Here is a 23,511-nt window from a genome sequence, read left to right as displayed (position 1 = left end):
TGCCGGAAGATTGTATGTTTGTTCGGAGCATTTCGTTTTGTAAACGAGGCACATTGTAATGGAGAGTTTGCATAGAAACTTTTGTTGAAAGATGAAGCAGACAACTGTATTAGATCTGACAGCAGCTGCTTCACAAACAGTAAGTAAATGATTTCATGATGCTTTGCTTAGTTTGATAGTTTTATATGAATATTTTTTTCATAATAATAATGAGAGGGCATTGATCCGGTTTCATATGCAATCAGAACAGTGGCCATTTACTGGCAAGCCTTAAAGGAGCCACCCTGAAAAAATAATTTTTATGCCTTTGTTTTTTTGTGCAAAAATTTTATTAACATTATAAGTGAACCTCAAGGAACATAAAAATAGTAATGAAAAAATCCATGTCATGACCCCTTTAATCGTTGCAGTGTTCATCTTGTTGTTAGTCTGATTTTGTAGGCCTACATTGCAGTGTTGGTGAGTAGCCGTGTAACAATTACAATGTACATTTTAGTACACTTAACATTACAGAGGATAATATGGGCTACAGAAACGGTCAAATATACACGAAGATGAATCATATGGTTCACTTACATTATCGCTGACAGTAGGATGAATGGAAATGTTGATTGCATCATTGGTTCCATTAAATGTATTCATATCTGTGACCTTTAGGCAAGAAACAGTACAAATATACCAACTTGACATTTAGCTGTTGCGCTTATCTAAAAACAGTACATATAGGGACAGTCCGTTCAAGCTTATAGACACAAAAATAGCTTATGGATCAACCTCATGGGTCTTTGCCATTATGATACTTACCACAGAGTAGTTAGTCCCTCTTTTATTATCTGAGGAATATTTGTCACAAAAACAGAAGAATAAAATACAGCATGTCATTCATTAATGCAGTCTAATTGATTTTGACAATTTTCTAGAGACATTCTAATGCTGTAGAATATAGAAACATTATTTGTCTTTTTAAAGGGTTTGTTCACCTCAAAATTAAAATTCTGTCATCATTAACTAACCCTAATGTCACATTGAACACAAAGGCATAAGACATTTTGGAGAATGTTTTGGTTACCATTGACTTCCATTGTATGGACAAACACTCACAGACACACACACACACACATTTCTCAAAATATCTCCTTTTACATTCCACAGAAGAACGAAAATCATACGGTTTGGAACAACATCAGGGTTAGTAAAAGATGAACACATTTTCAGAAATTAGCAAAATGTCACAAAGTTCAAGCCAACCACTTCAACAGTTTTATCATTACATCTTTCTAAATTAATATTTATATGATAAAACTGATGTGCTTGTCTAAATTCTTTGGATGTGTTGTCACAAAATATGAGATAAAATTTAAAACTCACCACCTCTTTTTTTACAAAGCACCCAAAAAATGACTGCAGGAAGGAGAATAGCCAATGCAGCAGCAACAACAATCATTAAGGAAAGACAATATAGACACATTCAGATCCAGATCCAAGCAACAGCAGAAACACAAGTACTGACAGACAAATAAAATAAAAAGCACTTTAAATAGCATAATAAATTTTTATCAAGAAAGGCTTGCTGTGTAAGTAAAATTAATTTACAGAGTAACTTTCGGTAATTAGTGCAACTATAAAGTACGTACATGTAGGTATAAGGGAACAATATATAATGTTTAGGGAATAAAGGGGTAACAACCAGAAAATGAACAAATTATTTCTGTAAGTATTTCAGAATAAAGGGGTAATTATTCTACTATTATGATAGGCAACAATCTTACGTTTGGGAGCAATTTAGCGAGAACATACACTGCTGTCACGGTGTGTTTGGTTTTTGTTTCAAGTTCTTGCTTCCTGTTTGTCATGTGATCATGTCATGTGATTCTCTTGTGCCCTCATATGATCATGTCATGTGCTTCCCTAGTCTCTTGTGTCATGTTGTCATTGGTTCATTGTCTTGATTGTTCACAGGTGTGTCTTGTTTAGTCATTAGTCTTTGTGTATTTAAACCCTCATGTTTGCCATGTGTCCTGGTCGAGTGTTGTTACCTGTAATCATTGCTGGTGAGTGTTCATAGTCAAGTCTGTTTCAATTCAAGTCTTTGTTTGTTTCAATTCAAGTCTTCATTTGTTTGGTATCTGTTCACCTTGTAAATAAAACTGCACTTGGGTTCATCCAACTTGCCATCAGTGGACTGAAATGTTACAACTGCGTACGTTTTTGTAGTAATAGCGTACCAATTTTCTAGATTTCTCCAGGCTTTTATTTGGGTTTCTCTTTTGTTTTTCCCTTTTTCTAGCTCCAGTTATATTTAGTTTATCATTTGAAGGCCAAGTTGTAGCCTGGAGCTCCAAAATAGGGTATGACTTCCTCCAATTAACAGACACATGACATGCGTGTTTTTCCCCCCAAACCAGTTCATTTTAAATTTAATTGGTCATGTCACAGTGCTGATTTCCTATAATGCTACAACAAATGCTAACCCCTAAACCTACCCTACACCCTAAACTTAAAGGGGTATATTTCAGCGCTGGGAAGATGATTGTGTATTTAAACTGGGTCATTTATGTAGTAGAAATGTCAAATCACTTTTGAATTTGGTGCCTATTTTTGTCTCATGTGGATGAAAGACAAACTCCCAGAATGCACTTGCTTCGCTGGCCTAGAATGTACTTCCCTTAGTTTTAAACCGTTTCTTAAATTTGTAATCCCAGTGTGCAACACATTTCTTATCCCTCTTTGAGTTTCGTCCATTTTCTACACTGCTAAAGAAACTACTAAAGAAAAATTAGGATTTGTTCTTTAGTTTTAAGAGGAAACGCCAACCTTTCTAAGAGTTTTCTTAGAATTGTCACTATAGGAGCTCTTTGCATGAAGATTTTTCATGAATACCAGGGCCTGTATTCATAAAGAATCTTAATGCAAAGAGTAGCTCCTAGTGACAATTCGTAGAAAATTCTAAGACGTTTACTCTTAAAATTAACTAAAATCCTAGTAAAGAAAAAAGTAATTTAGGAATCATCTTAACCCTTAAAAGAGGTCTTAATGTCAAATTTGTTTGGAGCATGGACAAGGACTTAAGAGTTTCTTTAGCAGCGGAGAAAATGGCAGAAAGACGAAGAGTTGTTTTTTTTTTTTTTTTTTTTTGCATTAGTCTCTCCCTTAGTGATGGTTGTTATATTTCCTGCATTAGCCGTTCTTCCTGCTGCTATGCTTTGGGTGATTTATACAAAAAAGGGTGGTAGGTAATTTTAATTCTTAATATTTTATAACAAACAGTTCAACAATATAACTTTAAATATGTGCACAACACTTTTAGGTTGTAGAGTTGCTGTAAAGGTATATCAGTGATTTAAAAAAGTTAGAAATCTTCTATCTGATTTTATATACACTACCAGGCAAAAGTTTTATTTAATAAAGTACATTTTGAAATATATTAAAATAGGAAAAGCTCTTTTAAATGATTAAAATAGTTCACAATGTTACTGTTTACTGTATCTTTGATCAAATAAATGCAGCCTTGGTGAGCCCAGGAGACTTTTGAACAAAAGTGTATATGATGAAATGACGGCTAAATTAAACGTTTCATAGAACATACAGTTCCAATTAAAATATATGTGTACGTGCTCTTTCTTGCCCAATACTTTTATTGTGACATTTTACAGATAACAAAGAGGAGGCCGTTGATTCTGATGTAAGTATATCTTATTTGTTGTCTATTTGGTAAGACCAATTTATGAAGGCAGTTAATTATCTATATACTCTAGTAGTAGTAGCAGCAGCAGCAGCAGCACATTAAAGTGCGTATACATGAAGAAAGTAAATTATCTATATACTCTAGCACTTGTATACAATAATAAAAAAAAAGACAAGATGACATCTTTCACATGTACCATATTTGTTTATTTGTCCGTTGATGTTCAGGTGCTGACATGTGTCATATTCTGGAATCCCACATCCATTCATCAGTGTCCACTGATGCTCCGAATCAGAGAAATTTTGGCCAGATTCATGCAAATAAAATAGGCACGAAGAGATTTCATCGCAATAAGATTTTTATTTTATAGAACAAAGAAATATTTAAGTTAAAGGGGCTATATGCGTTTTTCTGAAATTTAAACTCGCGACTGACACCTGTGGCCAAAAAACAGAACTGCTCTTATTTTCTGCTCGCTCTCGCAGCGGTGGTGACGTCACATCCGCAGACAGCGCGGGAAAAAAACGACCTGCCAGAAAATAGGAAAAATAGGATACAGGCTTATAGGTGCACCCACTGTGAGCGGACAAGGTGTCCGTATGCTCATCAGGAGATGTTTGAGTCATAAATGGTAAGATAAAAAGGCTATTGTTACGTTTATTTTGGGGAAAAAGTTGCATATAGCCCCTTTTAAATTGCATATTAAAGGTCCCGTTCTTCGTGTTTTTTTGAAGCTTTGATTGTGTTTACAGTGTGCAATATAACATGTGTTCATGTTTCGCGTGTAAAAAAACACAGTATTTTTCACACAATTTACTTATCTGTATACTGCTGTTTCCACTGTCCTAAAAACGGCTGGTGATTTCCTTGTGCTATGAACTCCCTCCTTCAGAAATACGTAACGAGTTCTGATTGTGCAAGCGGTTCCTGTGCTGTGATTCGACCACAGCTTAGCGCACGTGAAAGCGGTTCCTGTGTTGTAATTTGACAGCAGCTTAGCGCACGTTGGAAAGGTCACGCCTCTTAACGGAGAGATGTATGCGTTCAATAATCTCTACAGCGTCCCTGGGAAAGCCAAACAAAGGTGATTTGACTCCTGGATGAAAATAACAGCGTCTCGATGACATGGCGATAAACACACTCAACGCAACAGTTCCTTTTCTCCACGCGACCGTCCGCTTCTCCACGTGGGACAGCAACAAGACCGCGCCCCCTTTTTCGCGTTTCTTTGTGGGCGGAGGTTAGTCTGTTCTACTGCTCTACTGACGTAATTAAAGAAGGAAGTACCAGGATGTAGTCCAAGCCAGCCGTTCACTGTAGGCTTTGAAAGGGAACTTCTGTTAAATAAAATATCTCGCTTGGCATTGAACTTTGAGCTTTATAATTTTACAGGTATTATTTATGCTCTAACAGCAACATTACACACTAACTAAAGTTTGAACAATGGAATCGCGAAGAAGGGGACCTTTAAAGACATGTCAATATCCCAATGTCACCTCCGCTGTTTATTCTTTTTTTTCTTCTTCTTTTTTTTGTATCTGATTATAATGGATTATTGCATTTGTATCTTCTCAGAAGTATTTGTCCTTTCATATTTAGTTATGTCCATATTTGGAGACATCTCCTTGATGAATCACAGGAACTCTGCATGATTTTACAGAGAACAGGACATTTTAACCAGTCAATGAAATCACAATGCAAAATAGTAAGAGCCCTTTTGACCTTTTAACCTTCTTAACTGAACCTCCACTTCATATATAATAACATGATTTATTCACATATCAGCCACAGTTTTTTTCAACTTTTCGTGCAGAACAGAATTTCAAGCTTCTATTCAACCAATATTTTAAAAAATGTTTAACTTGACTGAATTGAATCTGAAACTATCTGACAGTTCCTCTGCAAGTGACATCACTTGCAATCGTCATCCAATACTATTTCTGCAATAGAGTGATGCAGATATTATGTAAATTTGTAGGTCAACCGGCAGTTAGCATCACACTGGTTCCTTTGACACAAAAAAATTTTCCATTGGCTTTTGGGTTATCGCTAAAAATATAAGCTCTGTGTTCAGCGAAAGTTTATGATACTTACACATTTGTCCATCAAGATAATTTTCACAGATGAACATAAGTTTTATGAATTTTGAAGCCTAATTGGTCACTAGAAGTAAAAAAAAAAAATTTAAACTACACTACGGTCCCATGACTTCAACATCACCACCCCTATGCTTCCGACAACTCTTTGCGGTTTTTTTTTTTTTTGAGTTTGAGTTTATAAGAGCATAATTCTAAGCATAACGAGGCTGTAAAAGCAGACTGAGGTTACCTGTTATGTGTGATGACGCTTAATGTCTCCGACAGCCTCTGTGGTTCCATTTAGCCACTTGTTAGCAACCACCTTTTTCAAGACATTTAACAGCTTTAAAGAAAATCATGGGTGGGGTAATACTAATGTATTTTATGTTGTAGATTAAAACATGAAAGTATCTTGCACTTGTGTAACCACAAATCTTATTTCAGCCATTTAACCAAAAACCCCTTATCTGTATAATCTGTGCCTAAAACCCACTGACTGGGCGATGGAACCGGAAGTGCTAAAATGCTATAGTTTCCGGATTTTGGCCTACAAAAATTCATCTTAGTTTGTTCATCCTGGGCTGAAATAATCAGATGTAGTCCCATTTAGGCCCCACTTTATATAAGGTGGCCTTAACTACTATGTACTTACATCAAAAAATAAGTACAATGTACTTACTGTGTTCAAATTGTATTGCAAAACACCTTTGCTGATATTGAGGTGGGATACGGGTAGGGTTAGGGACAGGTGTGGTGATATAAGGGTTGGGTTAGGTGTAAGGGAAGTGTCAACTGTGTAATTACAAATGTAACTACAGAAATGAATTACAGATGTAATTACATGCTGGTATTTTTTTGAATGTAAGTACAATGTAAAAACATGTATGTACACAATATGTGCATTGTATCGAATGATTAATTAAAATGTTAGTACATAGTAGTTAAGGCCACCTAATATAAAGTGGGTCCTTGAACCCCTTTTCTTTGTCAGTGGTTTGTTTAATTATTAAATTATCTTTCATTTCTTCGTTGCAACTTTATGTATTCTTACTGTATTCATGTATTTATATGTACCATATAAAGTATTTTGGAATCATTGTTTTAAAGTTGCTCTTTATTGATTTATGGCAGCAGCAAGTCTACAGTTCTAATTGAAGCTACATGTTACTTACTGTGTACTGTTACATAGTTTCCGGAGTGTTTTCAGAACTGTGCACTCACTGTTTCGAAACATGTGACTGCTCAACATGGAAGTTTGACCACACTGGTTCAACCCACGTGGAGCAATGATCATCTCTAAATAAATCCAATTTAGATTGACGGTGTGAATTCTGTTGATAGTTCCTCTTCTTTCTTTTAGCAAGTTGCTTCATACTGTTGAATTCTATATTGGTCTCAACTGTAGAAGCTTGTGAGAATCTGGACACTTTATGGGTCTTCGCATGTCAGTCTATTCAAGTAGCACACATTACATGGACATGTATGTCGTGGAAAATACCAGATAGTCCTTTTGTGAAGATACCCTTTCTAGAATTTACCACATGGAAACAAACTCATTGGGTGAGAATAGTTTAGAAGAGCGCAGTTCTAAAATGCTATCTAGTTTCCGGATTTTGACCTACAAAAATACGTCATACCTATACCGGAGACTGCAGTTTCATGACTGAGTTCTAGAACCGCATTTCTAGGACCCTATTTTTTGTGACAGCTGCATTTCTACTCCAACATTAAATCTTCAAACAGATGCAAAGACTAGACATATGGAAATTATTAATTTTTATGATCGTTAGCCTGTTTTTATCAGCAGAGCAGGCACACATATTTTAAACTTAAATGTGCAGTCTCCAGTTATTATTTAGCTGTGCAAAAACAGTCCATTGTGCTGTTGGACAGTGTTGTAGGACTCGGACTCTGTCTTGAACTCGGTCTCGAGATCATATTTTAATGGTCTTGGTCTTGTCAAGGACTCGTGTGCATTTGGACTCCGTATTGACTCGTACTCGAACATATTAGGATTGGACTTATTCCCGAGTCCACTTGAGTCCCATTCAAAATGTTTCATGATTATTACTGTACATATATATTTCTTTAAATTGATGTTTCATTGACACATCCAATGATTGGTGATTTTCTTGTGCGCAACTGTGCATGACTTGAGACTAAAGGCTTGTTCAACATGATACAGCGATGTGCAGACCGATCGGCGGCTGACTTGAAACCGGTTAGAAATTTTGTCAGACTTGAGACAGCGCTGACGCCACGTGACAGTGACGTATGGCATCAAAGTACCGTGAGAGCGATTCGAGAGCAGTCGGCTAATACAGCCGGTGTCATGAGAAATCGTGTCCTCCTGTGAAATAGTGTCCGCTTAGGACCCAACGTGGTAATGCCTGATCAAAATAGGAGCAATAACATGCCTATTATATTGTAAATTATTTCAATTGATAAACTAAGTAATAATACCAATACAAAATCATAACATAGTATTTACCTATAATGTAAATAATAAAGAATAAAAAAACATTTAAAATGTAGGGTAAGTCCAACCGTGGTGTATAAACTAAGCTAATCGGGTAGCTGTATGCTATGCTAGAACGTACGCTAACTAAAAAAACATTAAAGGTGTCATGAACTGGCTTTTTAAATTTTTTTATACTGTTGTCTGAGGTCAACTTATGACGTTTGTGTGGTTTTTACATTCAAAAACATCATAATGAATAAGTAATAGGCTATTTTCTGCCTTGGTTTTGAGGCTCTCTGAAAAACACTCGGATTTGATGTGCGTGCCGCACTGAACACTTGGACATAAGATTAGCAAATTTAATGAGATTCAGCTCCCAGGAATCGTCTGGGGAAATGCTCAGAGGACTCACAAAATATCAAACAAACACAATGATTATATCACACACACACACACTCTCTCTCTCTCACTCGCGTTGCGCGGAGACACACACACTTGCGCCTGGCCCATAACTTTACAAGTCCGATCACGAGTGAACTAATTCAATAACACCTCCTCCATCCTGTGACAGCATGCTAGATTTCAAACGATCTGTAATGTTATGCAAAACTAACACGTAAAAAAACATGTTTTAGCCTACTCACATAAGTGTGTGTTCCGAAGGAAGCTTATGCAGGGACTGCAACGCCATGTTTATAGCTTGGTAACGCGATCCTTAGCTCCCAAGTTGGTGGGCGGGGCTACAGAAGCCTATTTATCTGTAGAGGCGGCGTCTAGGTCCTGTTACGTAAGAGGTCCGCATATTCTGAGATCTCTCGTTTTCTGGGCCTGGCGTCAAATAAAAGTTTTCAGCTCTGAAACTATTCTTATATTACCATGACCTTTTATATATCAAACGCTCAAGGGAAAGTTGATTTCTCAGTTCATCACCCCTTTAAGAACGAGATATGCTTGATTTCACAACTTATAGCTTCGGTTATGAAATATATGATTTGCAAGACGTTAAAGACTATTTTAACATAATTTAAACATTTTAAAAGACTTGTAATCAGGCTCTGAACAAATGTTCTTTCAGCCAATAGAATCGCTCTGGGGTTCTATTCAGACACTATTTCACAGGAGGACACGATTTCTCATGACACAGGTGCAGTTTTTCTAGAGCGGCTGCACCAGACTGCAGGGACTCTGATAACGACACAGCTGTTCCACGATTGGCCAGATTCACCGCATGAGAGCGATCACGTGTGTTTCGTGTTTTATGTCATGTTTATCAAAATAAAACTGATAAAAAACGTAGACCCCACTTCATTGATATAGGCTGATATGTTGAACTTTATTCTTTATTCTTTATTCTCAAACACACGCTGTATTAAGCATGGCATGCAGCATTTAATGAAACAGTCTCTGAAAGTCTATGTATTTGACAAATATTGCATTTAATTCACTTCAGCTGTGATAAAGCATGCAAACACAGCGCAAGCGTCACTGCGGAAAGCAGAAAGGGTCCGACTTCATGTCTCCGTTTGCAGCTCCTCCCCGCCTGCATGCGGCTACTTTCGCCGATCGGTTGCATCCAGCCGCAGCCGATGTCAAACACACATATTGTCTCGCATGCGCGATACACGCATCGAAACTTCAGTGTCATACGTAACATCACTAGTGCATATAGTTCAAGTCAAGTCTGTTCATATAGTTCAAGTCAAGTCTGTCAAGTCTGTTCATATAGTTCAAGTCAAGTCTGTCAAGTCTGTTCATATAGTTCAAGTCAAGTCTGTCAAGTCTGTTCATATAGTTCAAGTCAAGTCTGTTCATATAGTTCAAATCAAGTCTGTTCATATAGTTCAAATCAAGTCTGTCAAGTCTGTTCATATAGTTCAAGTCAAGTCTGTTCATATAGTTCAAGTCAAGTCTGTCAAGTCTGTTCATATAGTTCAAGTCAAGTCTGTCACGTCTGTTCATATAGTTCAAGTCAAGTCTGTTCATATAGTTCAAGTCAAGTCTGTTCATATAGTTCAAATCAAGTCTGTTCATATAGTTCAAGTCAAGTCTGTCAAGTCTGTTCATAGTTCAAGTAAAGTCATCGTTGGATTCTGTTTATATCACCTTGTTTTGTATATGTTCATATTTATAATTAAACTGCACTTTTCTGCAACTTGCCTCCAGTGGGATCTAAACATTACAAAAAACTAGACCCCCAAAGTCTTTAATAGCCCTATCTTATAATCACAATGTTGATCTCTAATCATGTACTGAAAATAAGGATCTCTCTGAATACCAAGGAAATGCATTATATTATTATCATATTAGGCTAAACACTGAAATAAACAGTAAACTGGTCATATTATTAACTAAATATCACCGTTTTCAACTAAAAATGGATAACTTTATATGTCTATGAGTATTGTTTTTTTTCTTTGGTGTTCTAATGGTACGTTTATATGATGACAATGTACTAAAAACAGAAAAGTTTCTCCTAGACGACAACATTGTCAAAATGATCCCCGTTCACAAGGATCCACGAAAACGACATGCTGTATTCTGCTGCCAGGCTAGAAGTTGGTGATGTCACTTTGTAAAGAAACACCACATGCCTAGATTGAGCACATAATACACATGCACATGACATCACCATTTTAACATTTAAATTTTTTTTATTTTTTTTTAGTTTACACAGAGCCAATAACGCTTTGGAACCTGTGTAAATGAACAGCTGAAACATAAAACGTTTTTAGATGAAAATGGTGTAGTGTAAACTTCACCTTAGTTAGTTCGAGGCTGGATCCTCTTACTCATTTTTTACAAGTGTGGAGAACATATTAGTCTCTTTTTATGGGGTTAAACTGTGAGCCCCAGCAAGTCCAACTGCATATTCAGTTCAAAATATTAGTTTGTTTACAAGGGCCTATATGGCTTTACTCCTCAATATATCTCTTTTCTCCTATCATATATACACTCTTCTGATCATCCAAAAAGTTACAGTTACAGTTGACTGTTCCCAGTGACGCCTCAACTTGAAAGTTGGCCAAGCTTTTTCAGTAGTTGCTCCATAGCTCTGGAATAATTTCCTGCTGTATTAAGTCTGTCCTGGGCCGTAACCAGCATAGACAATGAGGGGGACAAGTCCCTGAATAATTAGAAATGGCCAAATTGTCCCCCCTAATATTTGACATTCTTTGATGCTGCTCAGCTGTACTCCAGTACACAGAGATGCAGTAATGACAGTGAGAGCACATTAGGGCCTGAACCAGGAGCTTTATTATGTTTGTTGCCAGGATGAAAAAAGTAAAATGTTACATTGCATTTTTGGATTGGTCTGCCTCAGCGGTCTAAGAGCACTCGTCACTGTCAGAATGAGTGAGATTGCCAATCAAATCAAAGAAGCAGGTCTTACTGTTAGTGCGAATTCCAACACGACACTTTAGTTTTAGCAGTGAAAGAGTGAGTCGTAAGATGTAAGTAGCTAACCATTTCATATTTGACAACGGTTTACAATAAAAATGTTCAGCGACCAACAGTAATATCAAGTGATGCAAACTACTTGACTTTTTAAAAAAATGAAATTTCACCATTTTTTGTATTGAAAATATGACATTATGTAAATCAAAACCGAATGTGACGTGACAAGAAACGTTTTACATTTTTACAATGTGTGCATATTTAAAAATATTTATATATTATTTGCAAGGGACCCGCTTTTTATTCGGTGGCCTTAACTACTATGTACTAACATTTAAATTAATAATTTGATACAATGCACTTATTGTGTATACATGTTTTTACATTGTTTTTACCAGCATGTAATTACATCTGTAGTTAATTTCTGTAGTTACATTTATAAGTACACTGTTGACACTTCCCTTACACCTAAAACTTACCCATGCAACCACACCTGTCCATAACCTCACCCATATCCCACCTCAATATCAGAAAAATATTCTTTATTTCCTTAAATCCCTTTTAATCCTTTATTAATAAGACCAATACACCCCCAACCCCCACCCTTCATCACACCCCCCCCCCCCCCCCCCCTCCCTCCCTAATGACGTGACATTGACATGGTTACGGCCTTGAGTCTGTTCCCACGTATTATGGTTTTAAAATGCTTCTTAAAACTAAGCAAGTATAGTGGTGTTACTTTTATTGAAAATTGTTTGTGATTGTGTTTTATTTTTTTTTTTACCCTCAGTGATGTCTTTTAAACCTATCACTTTGGCCAACAGCTGTTGTTTAAAAAAATGCTTTATAAATAAATGTGACTCGGATTATTTATATTATTTTTTATGCTGAAGGACTTGATTCTGCTGTTCTGACCTTTAGGCAGCCGAGCGAGAGATGCAGTAATGACAGTGAGAGCACATTAGGGCCTGAACCAGGATGTGTGCCATTCCATCATCCAAGGGAAACATTTTTGATTTTGGATGCTACTTCTTTTTCTAACCTCTTTACTTTGACACTAAAGTCTGATGGACACGTGATTCTGGCAGAGAACCAGCAACACCCACTCAGACACTTTTAACATGATGCTTATAGGGTTAGATAAATCTGACCTTGATATCACCTACTGTGGAACAGAATGGTTCCAAATTAATTTGAGTATTAGAAAATAGTTTGGATAATAAATTAAAATTGTGTTTAACTTCTGTTTATTAAACAAAGGTAAAAAAATATGCTGTCACAAACTGAAAAGATACAGAGTTTAAAGCCATGCAGCAGCCCACTTAAAGAAAGAAGAGGAACTGCTGTCAGAATGTGTGAGAGTTCACAGCCATCAGTCTAAAGTGGGTTCAGAGTTGATAAGTCATGCTGTAGGATGAACCATGCAGTGTGAGTTCTCACACTCTACATTAACATGTTTCTAAACCTCAACATTGTGCTCACACCTCTGAAAATACTATAACTAGCACACCATAACATAAAGAGTAGACGACCATTAGGACTGAGAAAAAAAGAACAAAATATGAGCACAACTTACTTTAGTTAATACACAATTAACAGGCAATGCTTGAAGCTCATTATAATACCCATAAATATATTGCTGATTTTAACATTTTTAAATGTGAAAGTAATTGTTGTTCTGATGAGTGTTTGTGATGTGACAGCATGATATTTTCTGAATTTTCAGTTGGGTGTGAAGTACCTCCTAGAAAACAAGAGCAGTACAAAAATGGTGATAAAAAAGCATGGTGATACCATAAAATAACTAGAATGTACGTTTCCTGAAGAAAATGTGAGTGGTGCTTGCCGTGGCAAAACTCGGCACCCGGATGCTACTGGGATGCTAAAAAGCCAACCCCCATGTCTCTATGATGTTCTGAGGCAGAGATATAGGTCTTGGTAAACGGTTGCTAGGGTACTCTGTTTGGTTGCTATGGAGTGGCTTGGCAGCATCCAATGATGATACTGCTTGACAGTATGAATGATATAAACCAACCCCAATGTCTCTATGATGTTCTGATGCAGAGATATAGGTCTTGCTAAATGGTTGCTAGGATAATCTGTTTGGTTGCTATGGAGTGGCTTGGCAGCATCCAATGATGATACTGCTTGTCAGTATGAATGATATAAACCAACCCCCATGTCTCTATGATGTTCTGATGCAGAGATATAGGTCTTGGTAAACGGTTGCTAGGGTAATCTGTTTGGTTGCTATGGAGTGGCTTGGCAGCATCCAATGATGATACTGCTTGTCAGTATGAATGATATAAACCAACCCCCATGTCTCTATGATGTTCTGATGCAGAGATATAGGTCTTGGTAAACAGTTGCTAGGGTAATCTATTTGGTTGCTATGGAGTGGCTTGGCAGCATCCAATGATGATACTGCTTGTCAGTATGAATTATATAAACAAACCCCCATGTCTCTATGATGTTCTGATGCAGAGATATAGGTCTAGGTAAACGGTTGCTAGGGTAATCTGTTTGGTTGCTATGGAGTGGCTTGGCAGCATCCAATGATGATACTGCTTGTCAGTATGAATGATATAAACCAACCCCCATGTCTCTATGATGTTCTGATGCAGAGATATAGGTCTTGGTAAACGGTTGCTAGGGAACTGTTTGGTTGCTATGGAGTGGCTTGGCAGCATCCAATGATGATACTGCTTGTCAGTATGAATGATATAAACCAACCCCCATGTCTCTATGGTGTTCTGAGGCAGAGATATAGGTCTTGGTAAACGGTTGCTAGGGTACTCTGTTTGGTTGCTATGGAGTGGCTTGGCAGCATCCAATGATGATACTGCTTGTCAGTATGAATTATATAAACCAACCCCCATGTCTCTATGATGTTCTGATGCAGAGATATAGGTCTTGGTAAACGGTTGCTAGGGTAATCTGTTTGGTTGCTATGGAGTGGCTTGGCAGCATCCAATGATGATACTGCTTGTCAGTATGAAGGATATAAACCAACCCCCATGTCTCTATGATGTTCTGATGCAGAGATATAGGTCTTGGTAAACGGTTGCTAGGGTACTCTGTTTGGTTGCTATGGAGTGGCTTGGCAGCATCCAATGATGATACTGCTTGTCAGTATGAATGATATAAACCAACCCCCATGTCTCTATGATGTTCTGATGCAGAGATATAGGTCTTGGTAAACGGTTGCTAGGGTCATCTGTTTGGTTGCTATGGAGTGGCTTGGCAGCATCCAATGATGATACTGCTTGTCAGTATGAATTATATAAACCAACCCCCATGTCTCTATGATGTTCTGATGCAGAGATATAGGTCTTGGTAAACGGTTGCTAGGGAACTCTGTTTGGTTGCCATGGAGTGGCTTGGCAGCATCCAATGATGATACTGCTTGTCAGTATGAATGATATAAACCAACCCCCATGTCTCTATGATGTTCTGATGCAGAGATATAGGTCTTGGTAAACGGTTGCTAGGGTACTCTGTTTGGTTGCTATGGAGTGGCTTGGCAGCATCCGATGATGATACTGCTTGTCAATATGAATGACATAAACCAACCCCCATGTCTTTATGATGTTCTGATGCAGAGATATAGGTCTTGGTAAACGGTTGCTAGGGTACTCTGTTTGGTTGCTATGGAGTGGCTTGGCAGCATCCAATGATGATACTGCTTGTCAGTATGAAGGATATAAACCAACCCCCATGTCTGTATGATGTTCTGATGCAGAGATATAGGTCTTGTGAAACGGTTGCTAGGGTATTCTATTTGGTTGCTATGGAGTGGCTTAGCAGCTGCCAATGATTATACTCCAAAGGCTGCTTGTCAGTATCAATAATATAAACCAACCCCCGTGCCTCTGTGACATTCAGATGTGAAGATATCGCTCTGTAGATTTGGGTTGCTAGGGTGCTTGATAATGGTTGCTAGGGCGTGGCTAGGAAGTGTTGAAGGCGATTTGTGATTGGCTGTTGATGCCCCGAGTCAAACAAACCCACCCTTGTGTTTCTATGACACTTCTATCAAAATATATCCCTTTGATGTTTTTCAATGGTAGTCTATGGGATCAGTTGCTAGGGAGCTCTAAATGGTTGCTAGGGCGTGGCTTGATGGGTTTACAGTGATCCTGACATAGTGATTGGTTGGCTGAGTAAATTGAGCCCACCCCCTTGTCTCTGAGACACTGTGAGCCAGAGCTGTGGTCAATACAAAATCCCTATGCAATTTCCCATAGTAAGAGAAACACATGAGTTTTATGGGACGTCCTTCCCCATTATAAGTCAATGGGAAAATTTGAGGAATTTTGGGGAGCTCTAGCGCCCCAGGGGTACAACTTATACCCCATTGCGATGTGTCATCTTACAGGGCCTGTCAGCCTCTTCAAATGTGGTGACACGCGAGTTTCTACGAAATCCTCGCTCGGAGCTACGAGGGGTCAAATTTCGTCCCAATGCAAAGCGCATGGGATTTTTTCGGCTACTTTTTCGCCCCCGAGGCGAACATCGTACACCCGATCCCTTATAAAAGTCATAGCACACCATTCCCGAATAAGCCGGTCGATTTGACACCTCATTCATGGGTCTGTAATTTCTACGGAAGAATAATATATAATATTAAGCCCACAGAATAGTAATAGGTTTCTTTACAGGAAAGCACCACTAATAATAACTTTCAATTATATTCAAAGGTGCACTTTTGAAAATTGCAGTCATGAGTTTCAGTGGCCCCTCAAGAACAAACCAAACAGCTCTAAACCACATATATTTATAGAGGCTTCTTTATCCTGCATTATAGTGTCAGTATAGTGTGAAATAGTGTCAGCTCTAAACATTCAGTTGATCAGATCAGAGGAAGTTAACAACTACAGGAGGGGCTGATGAAGTTTAAAGAAAGAACTGTAACTGAATAACGAAAAGAAAGACTGACAGAAACAGAAAATGGCTGATCAGTGTCATGTGTGTCTTCTGCGACTGATCATTCTCTGTCCACTTCTCACAGGTAAAGAAATATTTATATATGGTCCATAAGATATTATGCAAGATCTGTATAATGTGAACAATCATCTGTACAAAAATAATTGAATTACATTGGTATAGAAAATGGCTAAGAGTTTTTGAGAAAGTTTGTGTCGCGTTGGCTATACTTGAGTTTTTTCATAATCAAGAAAATATTTGCTGTATGTCATTAAAAGTTAAATAGTTAACCATATTATTTTACTGTTTTATATTAATATGTAGGTTCCAGTGGAGCAAACATAACTCATGTGTTCAGAACTTCTGGTGAAAATGTCCGTCTGCCGTGTAATAATGCTCTTTATGACTGCACATCAACTACATGGCTCTATGACAGACATTCACCGGCAGTTGAACTGATTGCTGGAGGGAAAATGAAGAATGACACAGAGAGACGTGAGAGACTGAGTGTGGGGTCTGACTGCTCTCTGAACATCAAGAAAGTCACACAAGAAGATTATGGGCTTTACACCTGCCGACAATTTGTGAATGGAAGTGGAGAACAACAAGGAACTGATGCACGTGTTCATCTGCATTTTTTTCATGGTCAGTGTTTCTGTAAATTAGTTGATTACTGATTTAATTCATTCATGTTCATTATAAATTAATTATATGATGTTCAATTTCAAAAGAAAACCTCTCTTTGAATTCTTTACTGAAAAGCCTGAATCTGACATGTGATTTCTGTCTTATTTTCAGTTTCAGTCTCTTCATCATCCTCGCAGACTGAGATCAGACCAGGCAGATCTGTGACTCTCTCCTGTCAGTTCCATTCATATGAATACCCTTGTGATACTTTGGTCCGTACTGAGGAACTTCAGCTGATCTGGGTGAATCAGGCTGGTGTGAATCTGATGACAGACTCCAGATATCAGATATCAGTCTCCCCAACACACTGTACCAGCAATCTGACTACAACACTCCTGAATGAAGATCACAACAGAGAGTGGAGATGTCAGGTTACTCAGAGAAATCAACCGAAGACCTCAGCCTTATTTACTGTCAAGTATTCAGGTAAAAAAAAAAACGAATAAGTTTAAGAAGGCTTTCTGTTACAGAGACATATGACATGATGATTGATGTCATTCATTCAGGACAAATTGAAGGTTTATGGGCTGCAGCTCACTGTTTCACTCTCATTTAAATGAGGCACAAATTGCTTCATTTGGTTCTAGTAACACCTCTCTTCTCAACAACTGCAATATAAATACTATTAAACAAACTGCATGTCATGTGATGTAATGATTGAGTATGAAAATATGATGTTAATGTCCTGCATCTGAACATTGATCTTCTGCAGCTCCAGTCGATTCATCAACACTGATTCCAGTCAGTAGCTCAAACTCTGAGAAGAAATCAACCCGAACTACAGCAGAAGCTCCGACACCACAAGGTACAGGATCAGTCACATTTAGAAATCCTAATCAGTGGAGTGCATGCATCCCAACCCCATATCCTCCCCAAAATAACCATATATGATGTTAGTATCCATATTCTCACCTGCTTATTATTTCCATATGAAGATTTCCATAATATCCTACTAACATGTTTAAAGGTACAAGACATTGGGACAATATGAGATAGGCGGACTGTAAATGCTGTTTATGCCATCACATTGCTCCTTCAGTATCCATGTCTTATTCAAATATTCAAATATCCGTAAATTAAAATACATTTGCCAAAATTGTAGGTAGGGTATAAAACACTTTTCAGAGGAATGTTCTAACTTAACCCTGTTCCTATTGGCAAAAAAATAGTTAATTTTTTTAATGCAGTTTTGCCTATAAAATAAACATCTATTTTATAATGTTTAGATGTTTTTAGTGGAAACTGAACAGATACTTATTTTGCAGTGTAACAGTTTTCTAACATCAGTGTCTTACACATTTTTTAAAAAACATTTCATCAAAAATGATTGGAAGACTGCGGAAGACTGTCTGTCTGCGCAGGAAACAGCACAGAGTTCGCAGTTCAGCAGCTGTTGCACAGTATAGGTTCGGTAGGACAGTTCGACCGCTCAAAGAGTCTTTTAGTGTCTGTCATTATTCCACCTATGTTGCTAACTAAGCCATCTTAGTCAGAGTCAAGTGTGTATCACTGTGAAAATATTTTCTGTCCTGCTATTTAGAATACAAATTAAAGCAGAATTAGCATGTGCTAAGCAATTATCTTGCATTAAAACAAGGCTTTCCACAGGAATGTTAAGTGTTAAAAAGCAGCGCATCCACTACACATATCCATATTTATATTCATAAATAATTTAATAAGAGTGATATATATATATATATATATATATATATATATATATATATAATTCAGACCATTATCTCAAACTCTGATCATGACTTACAGACATGCAATTGAAACACAGCAAGCCATTTATGTTGGTCTTACCCTTTACAGTGCTTTACAGTGTCAGTTACAGTAGAACTGGTATCTATTCATATGTTGAGAAAGTACAGCTTTTCACAAACCTTGTGACAACAGCAGTTGAAATAAATATTTTATTAAATCTTTTAAATATGTTTGTAAAAGGAATGCTTTTAACTTCATATTTTTGTGCAGTCAATTAGTATTTTTGATTGTACATAAATGGCACATCTGAACTGAAATCCATCCTCTATCATCAACTACAGAATCAGTCATGTGAGTGATTCTCAAGTTGTGTGAATAATTCCTTTGTAGATTTTTGAGCAGCTGATAGTTATGTATTCTGTACACATCACCAACAATCCATCAACATGAAAACTAATAATGTTATGTGAAAAGTTTAAGAATCAGATCAATGAGACATCAGTCTCATCCAAACAGTCGTAAATATCTGTGTCATGGACGTCCTAAATAAACATATGAGATAAAGTGTAGTGTGCAGATGACTTTCAACACGTCAAAATAACTGTTCTCGCTCTTTTGTTTCATTCAAACACAACTGGGACCATCGTGTGTTATCGATTATAGTGAATATTAATGTAATATTGCGGCAGTGTTCATCATGTTGCTGGCTGATTATTTTTTACATTGTATAGACTATTTGTAATGGTGTTGGACCGCCTGATGGCGACACCCTATTGGTAACCGCTAAACCGCATGACTGAAAACAGCTCGGATAAAGTGGCTACAGTAGCTCAAATGATTGCAGATCCTCCCAGCTGTAAACTAAGCAAGAACGTTTTTTTGTTAACTTTACTCATCATTCACAAAGATTAATTTTCTTTATTATAATCATAAATAAGTATGGTATTAAATGTCTAATTAACCATTGTATGTGTCTGTCAGTAGTTGTGATTTTTATATCATACTGTAATTGACTGTAATATACAGTAAACATCGAGATCTGAATGTGTCCCTCTATAGTCTCTTCCTCAGTGTTTGGGATTGTTGGTGTTGTTGCTGCATTGGCTGTTCTTCTTCCTGCTGTTATTCTATGGGTGATTCGTAAAAGAAAAAAAGCTGGTGAGTTTGAGTTCCTCTTATTTTGTTACAACCAACAAAAGACAAAAAGTCCAAGTGTTGGGGTAACAGCTTTGGACCCAGGACCAGTAGTGAAAAATGAAGACCAGGAGTCAGGAGTCAGATTAATTAAAGAAAATTTACTGAAGAATAGTTTGCAGTTTCATCAGCAGAAGCCAGCTTCAAGAGGAGTTCGTAGGCCGCGCTCCCTCTAACGGTCTCCCCGCCTCCGTCTCACGTACATACAATTTTCTGAACAGTTATACTGTTTTCAAGGTCTAGACACGTCATTACTGCCATGTGGAATGATTCTGATTGGTTCTAACAACATGCATTGTAAGCAACTTTCCACACGTAGACAGATAGGAGCATATATCTCTAAAAATGCGTAGACTTGATGTCGCCCAGGCCCAGATTAATCCTCAATGACCTCGGAGGTCACAGAAAAGACGCCTCAAAGTCTGGAATCGTCTGCAGAACGGACCATCTCCAATACTGGATCTGCACAGAATCATGAGACGCACACACAAAGTTTCCCAGAAAAACAGTCTCCATCAAGGTCGGGACATCTTAACTAACTATCAACAAAGCACTTCTCCAAAGCATACTGATACTACATTTAGTACAGAAGTGACTTTATTCTATTCTATAAAGAAAGAAAAGTATATCAGAGAGGTACATTTCTGTTACATTTTGAGTCCCCAAAAGAGTCACATAGCTGTAACATAGATGACCCCGGGGGTCGCTTTAGGAAGACATACAGTTAATACATGCTGAGCTCTTCTCACTTCAAACACCAAGGACATTTGCCTGTCAGCACATCTTGACCCAGACATCAGAGCTGGATTCAAAAGCACAGAGCAACTAAAACACTACAATATCCAAAATCACTCCTTGAATATAGAGAACTGATTTATCAAATGTAGGACACTGTTATAATATTGATTATCATTCTTATTTTAATATTGATTAAATATTTAATATTTAATATCATTCTTGAAGGATATGTGTCTGATGAAGAGACAAGTGATGTTTGGCTTGACCCTTGACCCTTCACAAGAATCTGACGTCAGTTTCAGTTTTATCATAGAAATTTGGAAAGATATGATGATAAAGATGTTGAAGTGTTTGGTTTGAAGTGAACTATGGTTTGTAAGATTTTACTGATTTCAAAATTATGTAATTTTAACATAATTCCTGTAATAAGTGAAACGGAATCAATTAGAAAGACAAAATAATGTTTTTTTTAGACACTTTTAACTTGCATTGCAGACATTCTGTGTTTTGTTTTTCTGTCTTTATCAAAAGTATTCCTATTACATGAGGCACCATTATTTTTCAGATAACAGAAGCGGGACTGATGATTCTGTGGTAAGTGCCATAGACATGTGAAGTTGATCCATGAGCTGGGATTGTATTGTGTCCATAATCACTGCTCCAGTGTGAACTGTCCCTGTGAAATGTAGTTTTTAGTCTGTAAAAGCATCAGCTAAATGCGTTAGTGTTTTGTACTGTTTCTTGTCTAAATGTCACAGATAAGAATAAATATATTGGAACCATTGATGCAACATTTCAGGTATTTAATAATAACTTGGTCTTAATAACATGTCTTCATTGTTTAGGAGCAGAAAGATGATGTGACTTATACTGAGGTTGTCACGTACAGAAAAGACAAAGACAAAGAGAACAAGGTGAGTAAACACTTCCTTGTTGTTCCATCATTGTCCACTAATGCCATCCATCTTCTCTCAACATACTAGTTTGCAGGCTATACCTAAATCAGTTTTATTCTGAAATGCAAATTAAAGCTAAAATCTAACAAGAGGCTGTAATATCTGTGGGTTGAAACTCGCATCTTGTGTGACAATATCTGTGATGTTCATTCAGGTTAATGGTGATGATAAAGTGACTTACGATTCCATCAGAGGAGCAACAGCTGGACCTCAGGACGACTGCAGTCAACTTTATGCCTCTGTTAACAAGAACAGTCACAAATGAGTAAAACAGGCATTAATTATACAAAGGCCTTATGATATAATGCATAGAGGAATTAGAAGTTTAATCTTGACAGTTTTTTTTTTCTTAGATCATTCTCATTAAATCATACATTTTGTTGATTGATTACTGCAGGCTATTCATTGTTAGTTTGTTGTATTTATGAAAAAGCACATGATTATGTACACATCTACAATATGATAGGAATTAAAATAGTTTGAGCAGCTTTCAGAAATGCTTGTAATATTAGATTGTATTTGTCAATAATAAATGTATGACATGAAGTAGCCTGTCAAACATGTATATTTACAGTGTTATGTATTTTCTGCAATTATAGATATTATCTTGTAGTTCTCCTGAACCTCTTCTTGTATGGGTTTAAGCCTTTGGGATACAGATGCAATGGATTTTGAGTTTGTTCAAATCTTTTTCTGTTGGTGTGTAGCGCTGAGGTCAGAATTGTTTTTTCATTGTAAATATGATGTTGCACCATAACTGTTTTAAGACCCAAGCGACACTGTTAACTTCCTCTCATTAGTGACTGATGCAGAGATGCTCAGAAATGCTTTATTTAAAGCCACAATATGTACGATTTTTGTAATAAATAAAATTTATGTTTCAATAATTAAAGGTTTTAAATTACTTTTCACAGTCTTTTTATATGGAACATAAATACAACCACATTTATTTATGACTCACAATTAATAGGCTGCCTGTGTTTGACCAAGTAAAACTAACCTGCTCATTAGAGTCATTTGTTAAATAAGACTATATTGATATGTTTTTGATTGGCTAAAAAGAGCCAACTGGTCAAATTATTTGTTTCATGCTGTGCTAGTGATGTTGTGTTGTTGCTGCTGAAGAGTGCATATGCAGGAAACTCTGTCAGAGAGAGACTGTGGCCGAAATCGCCCCCTATGTAGTGCACTATTAGAAGGGACAGCCATTTGTTGTTGTGTCTGAAATCATAGTGGACTTTATAAAGCACACTCATTCAATCCCATAATGCACCGCAATAACGAGTGTTCAACTGTAAAATCAACTGCTATAGACTATAGAGAATATCCTTAATGCGCTGTAAGGGCCATGGTTTCCATGATGGATGTTTAAATAATTGCATTACTACTGGAGCTGCCAGTTAGCTAAATATCAAATGATTATTAAAAGGCAAGCACAAACTACGCAAAAGCAGCAGCCCTTCCGGCAACTCTGTGCACAAATTCACTCTGTTTTTTTATTCATTCTTCCTTCAAGTGGACTTTTAATGTATAGGGAATAGTGAATGATAGGGGATGGTTTTGGATACAGCCAGAGTATTAGTAGTGCTCAGCCCGCATCAATGGAAAAATGAACCATTCCATAATTTCGTAATTTCAATATTCTATGAACCTCAGAGGATTCATAATTATTTATACACAACT

At 37.1% G+C, this 23,511-nt stretch overlaps 1 protein-coding gene across 3 annotated transcripts in view; it reads left to right on the top strand.

Moving 5' to 3' along the window:
• Positions 1-22,733, top strand: part of LOC307138430 (uncharacterized protein) — a 52,810-nt gene extending 30,077 nt beyond the window's left edge. The window contains exons 1-8 of one of the 3 annotated variants that reach the window (XM_079836726.1): positions 16,544-16,631; positions 16,871-17,191; positions 17,345-17,659; positions 17,946-18,038; positions 20,000-20,098; positions 21,438-21,466; positions 21,718-21,786; positions 21,983-22,733. In XM_079836726.1, coding sequence (XP_079692852.1) covers positions 16,571-16,631; positions 16,871-17,191; positions 17,345-17,659; positions 17,946-18,038; positions 20,000-20,098; positions 21,438-21,466; positions 21,718-21,786; positions 21,983-22,093 — 1,098 coding nt within the window. In that variant the 5' untranslated portion in view covers positions 16,544-16,570 and the 3' untranslated portion in view covers positions 22,094-22,733. Of the gene's footprint in view, positions 1-16,543; positions 16,632-16,870; positions 17,192-17,344; positions 17,660-17,945; positions 18,039-19,999; positions 20,099-21,437; positions 21,467-21,717; positions 21,787-21,982 lie in introns of those variants that run through there. The other 2 variants (XM_079836727.1, XM_079836728.1) reach the window with 2 other exon arrangements.
• The last annotated feature ends 778 nt before the right edge of the window (positions 22,734-23,511 follow it).

The sequence above is a fragment of the Gobio gobio genome (assembly GCF_949357685.1).
Source record: "Gobio gobio genome assembly, chromosome: 15".
In the NCBI taxonomy this organism is placed as follows: Eukaryota; Metazoa; Chordata; class Actinopteri; order Cypriniformes; family Gobionidae; genus Gobio; species Gobio gobio.
Note: the sequence above shows the minus strand (reverse complement) of the source record. Positions and strands in the feature narration are given on the sequence as shown.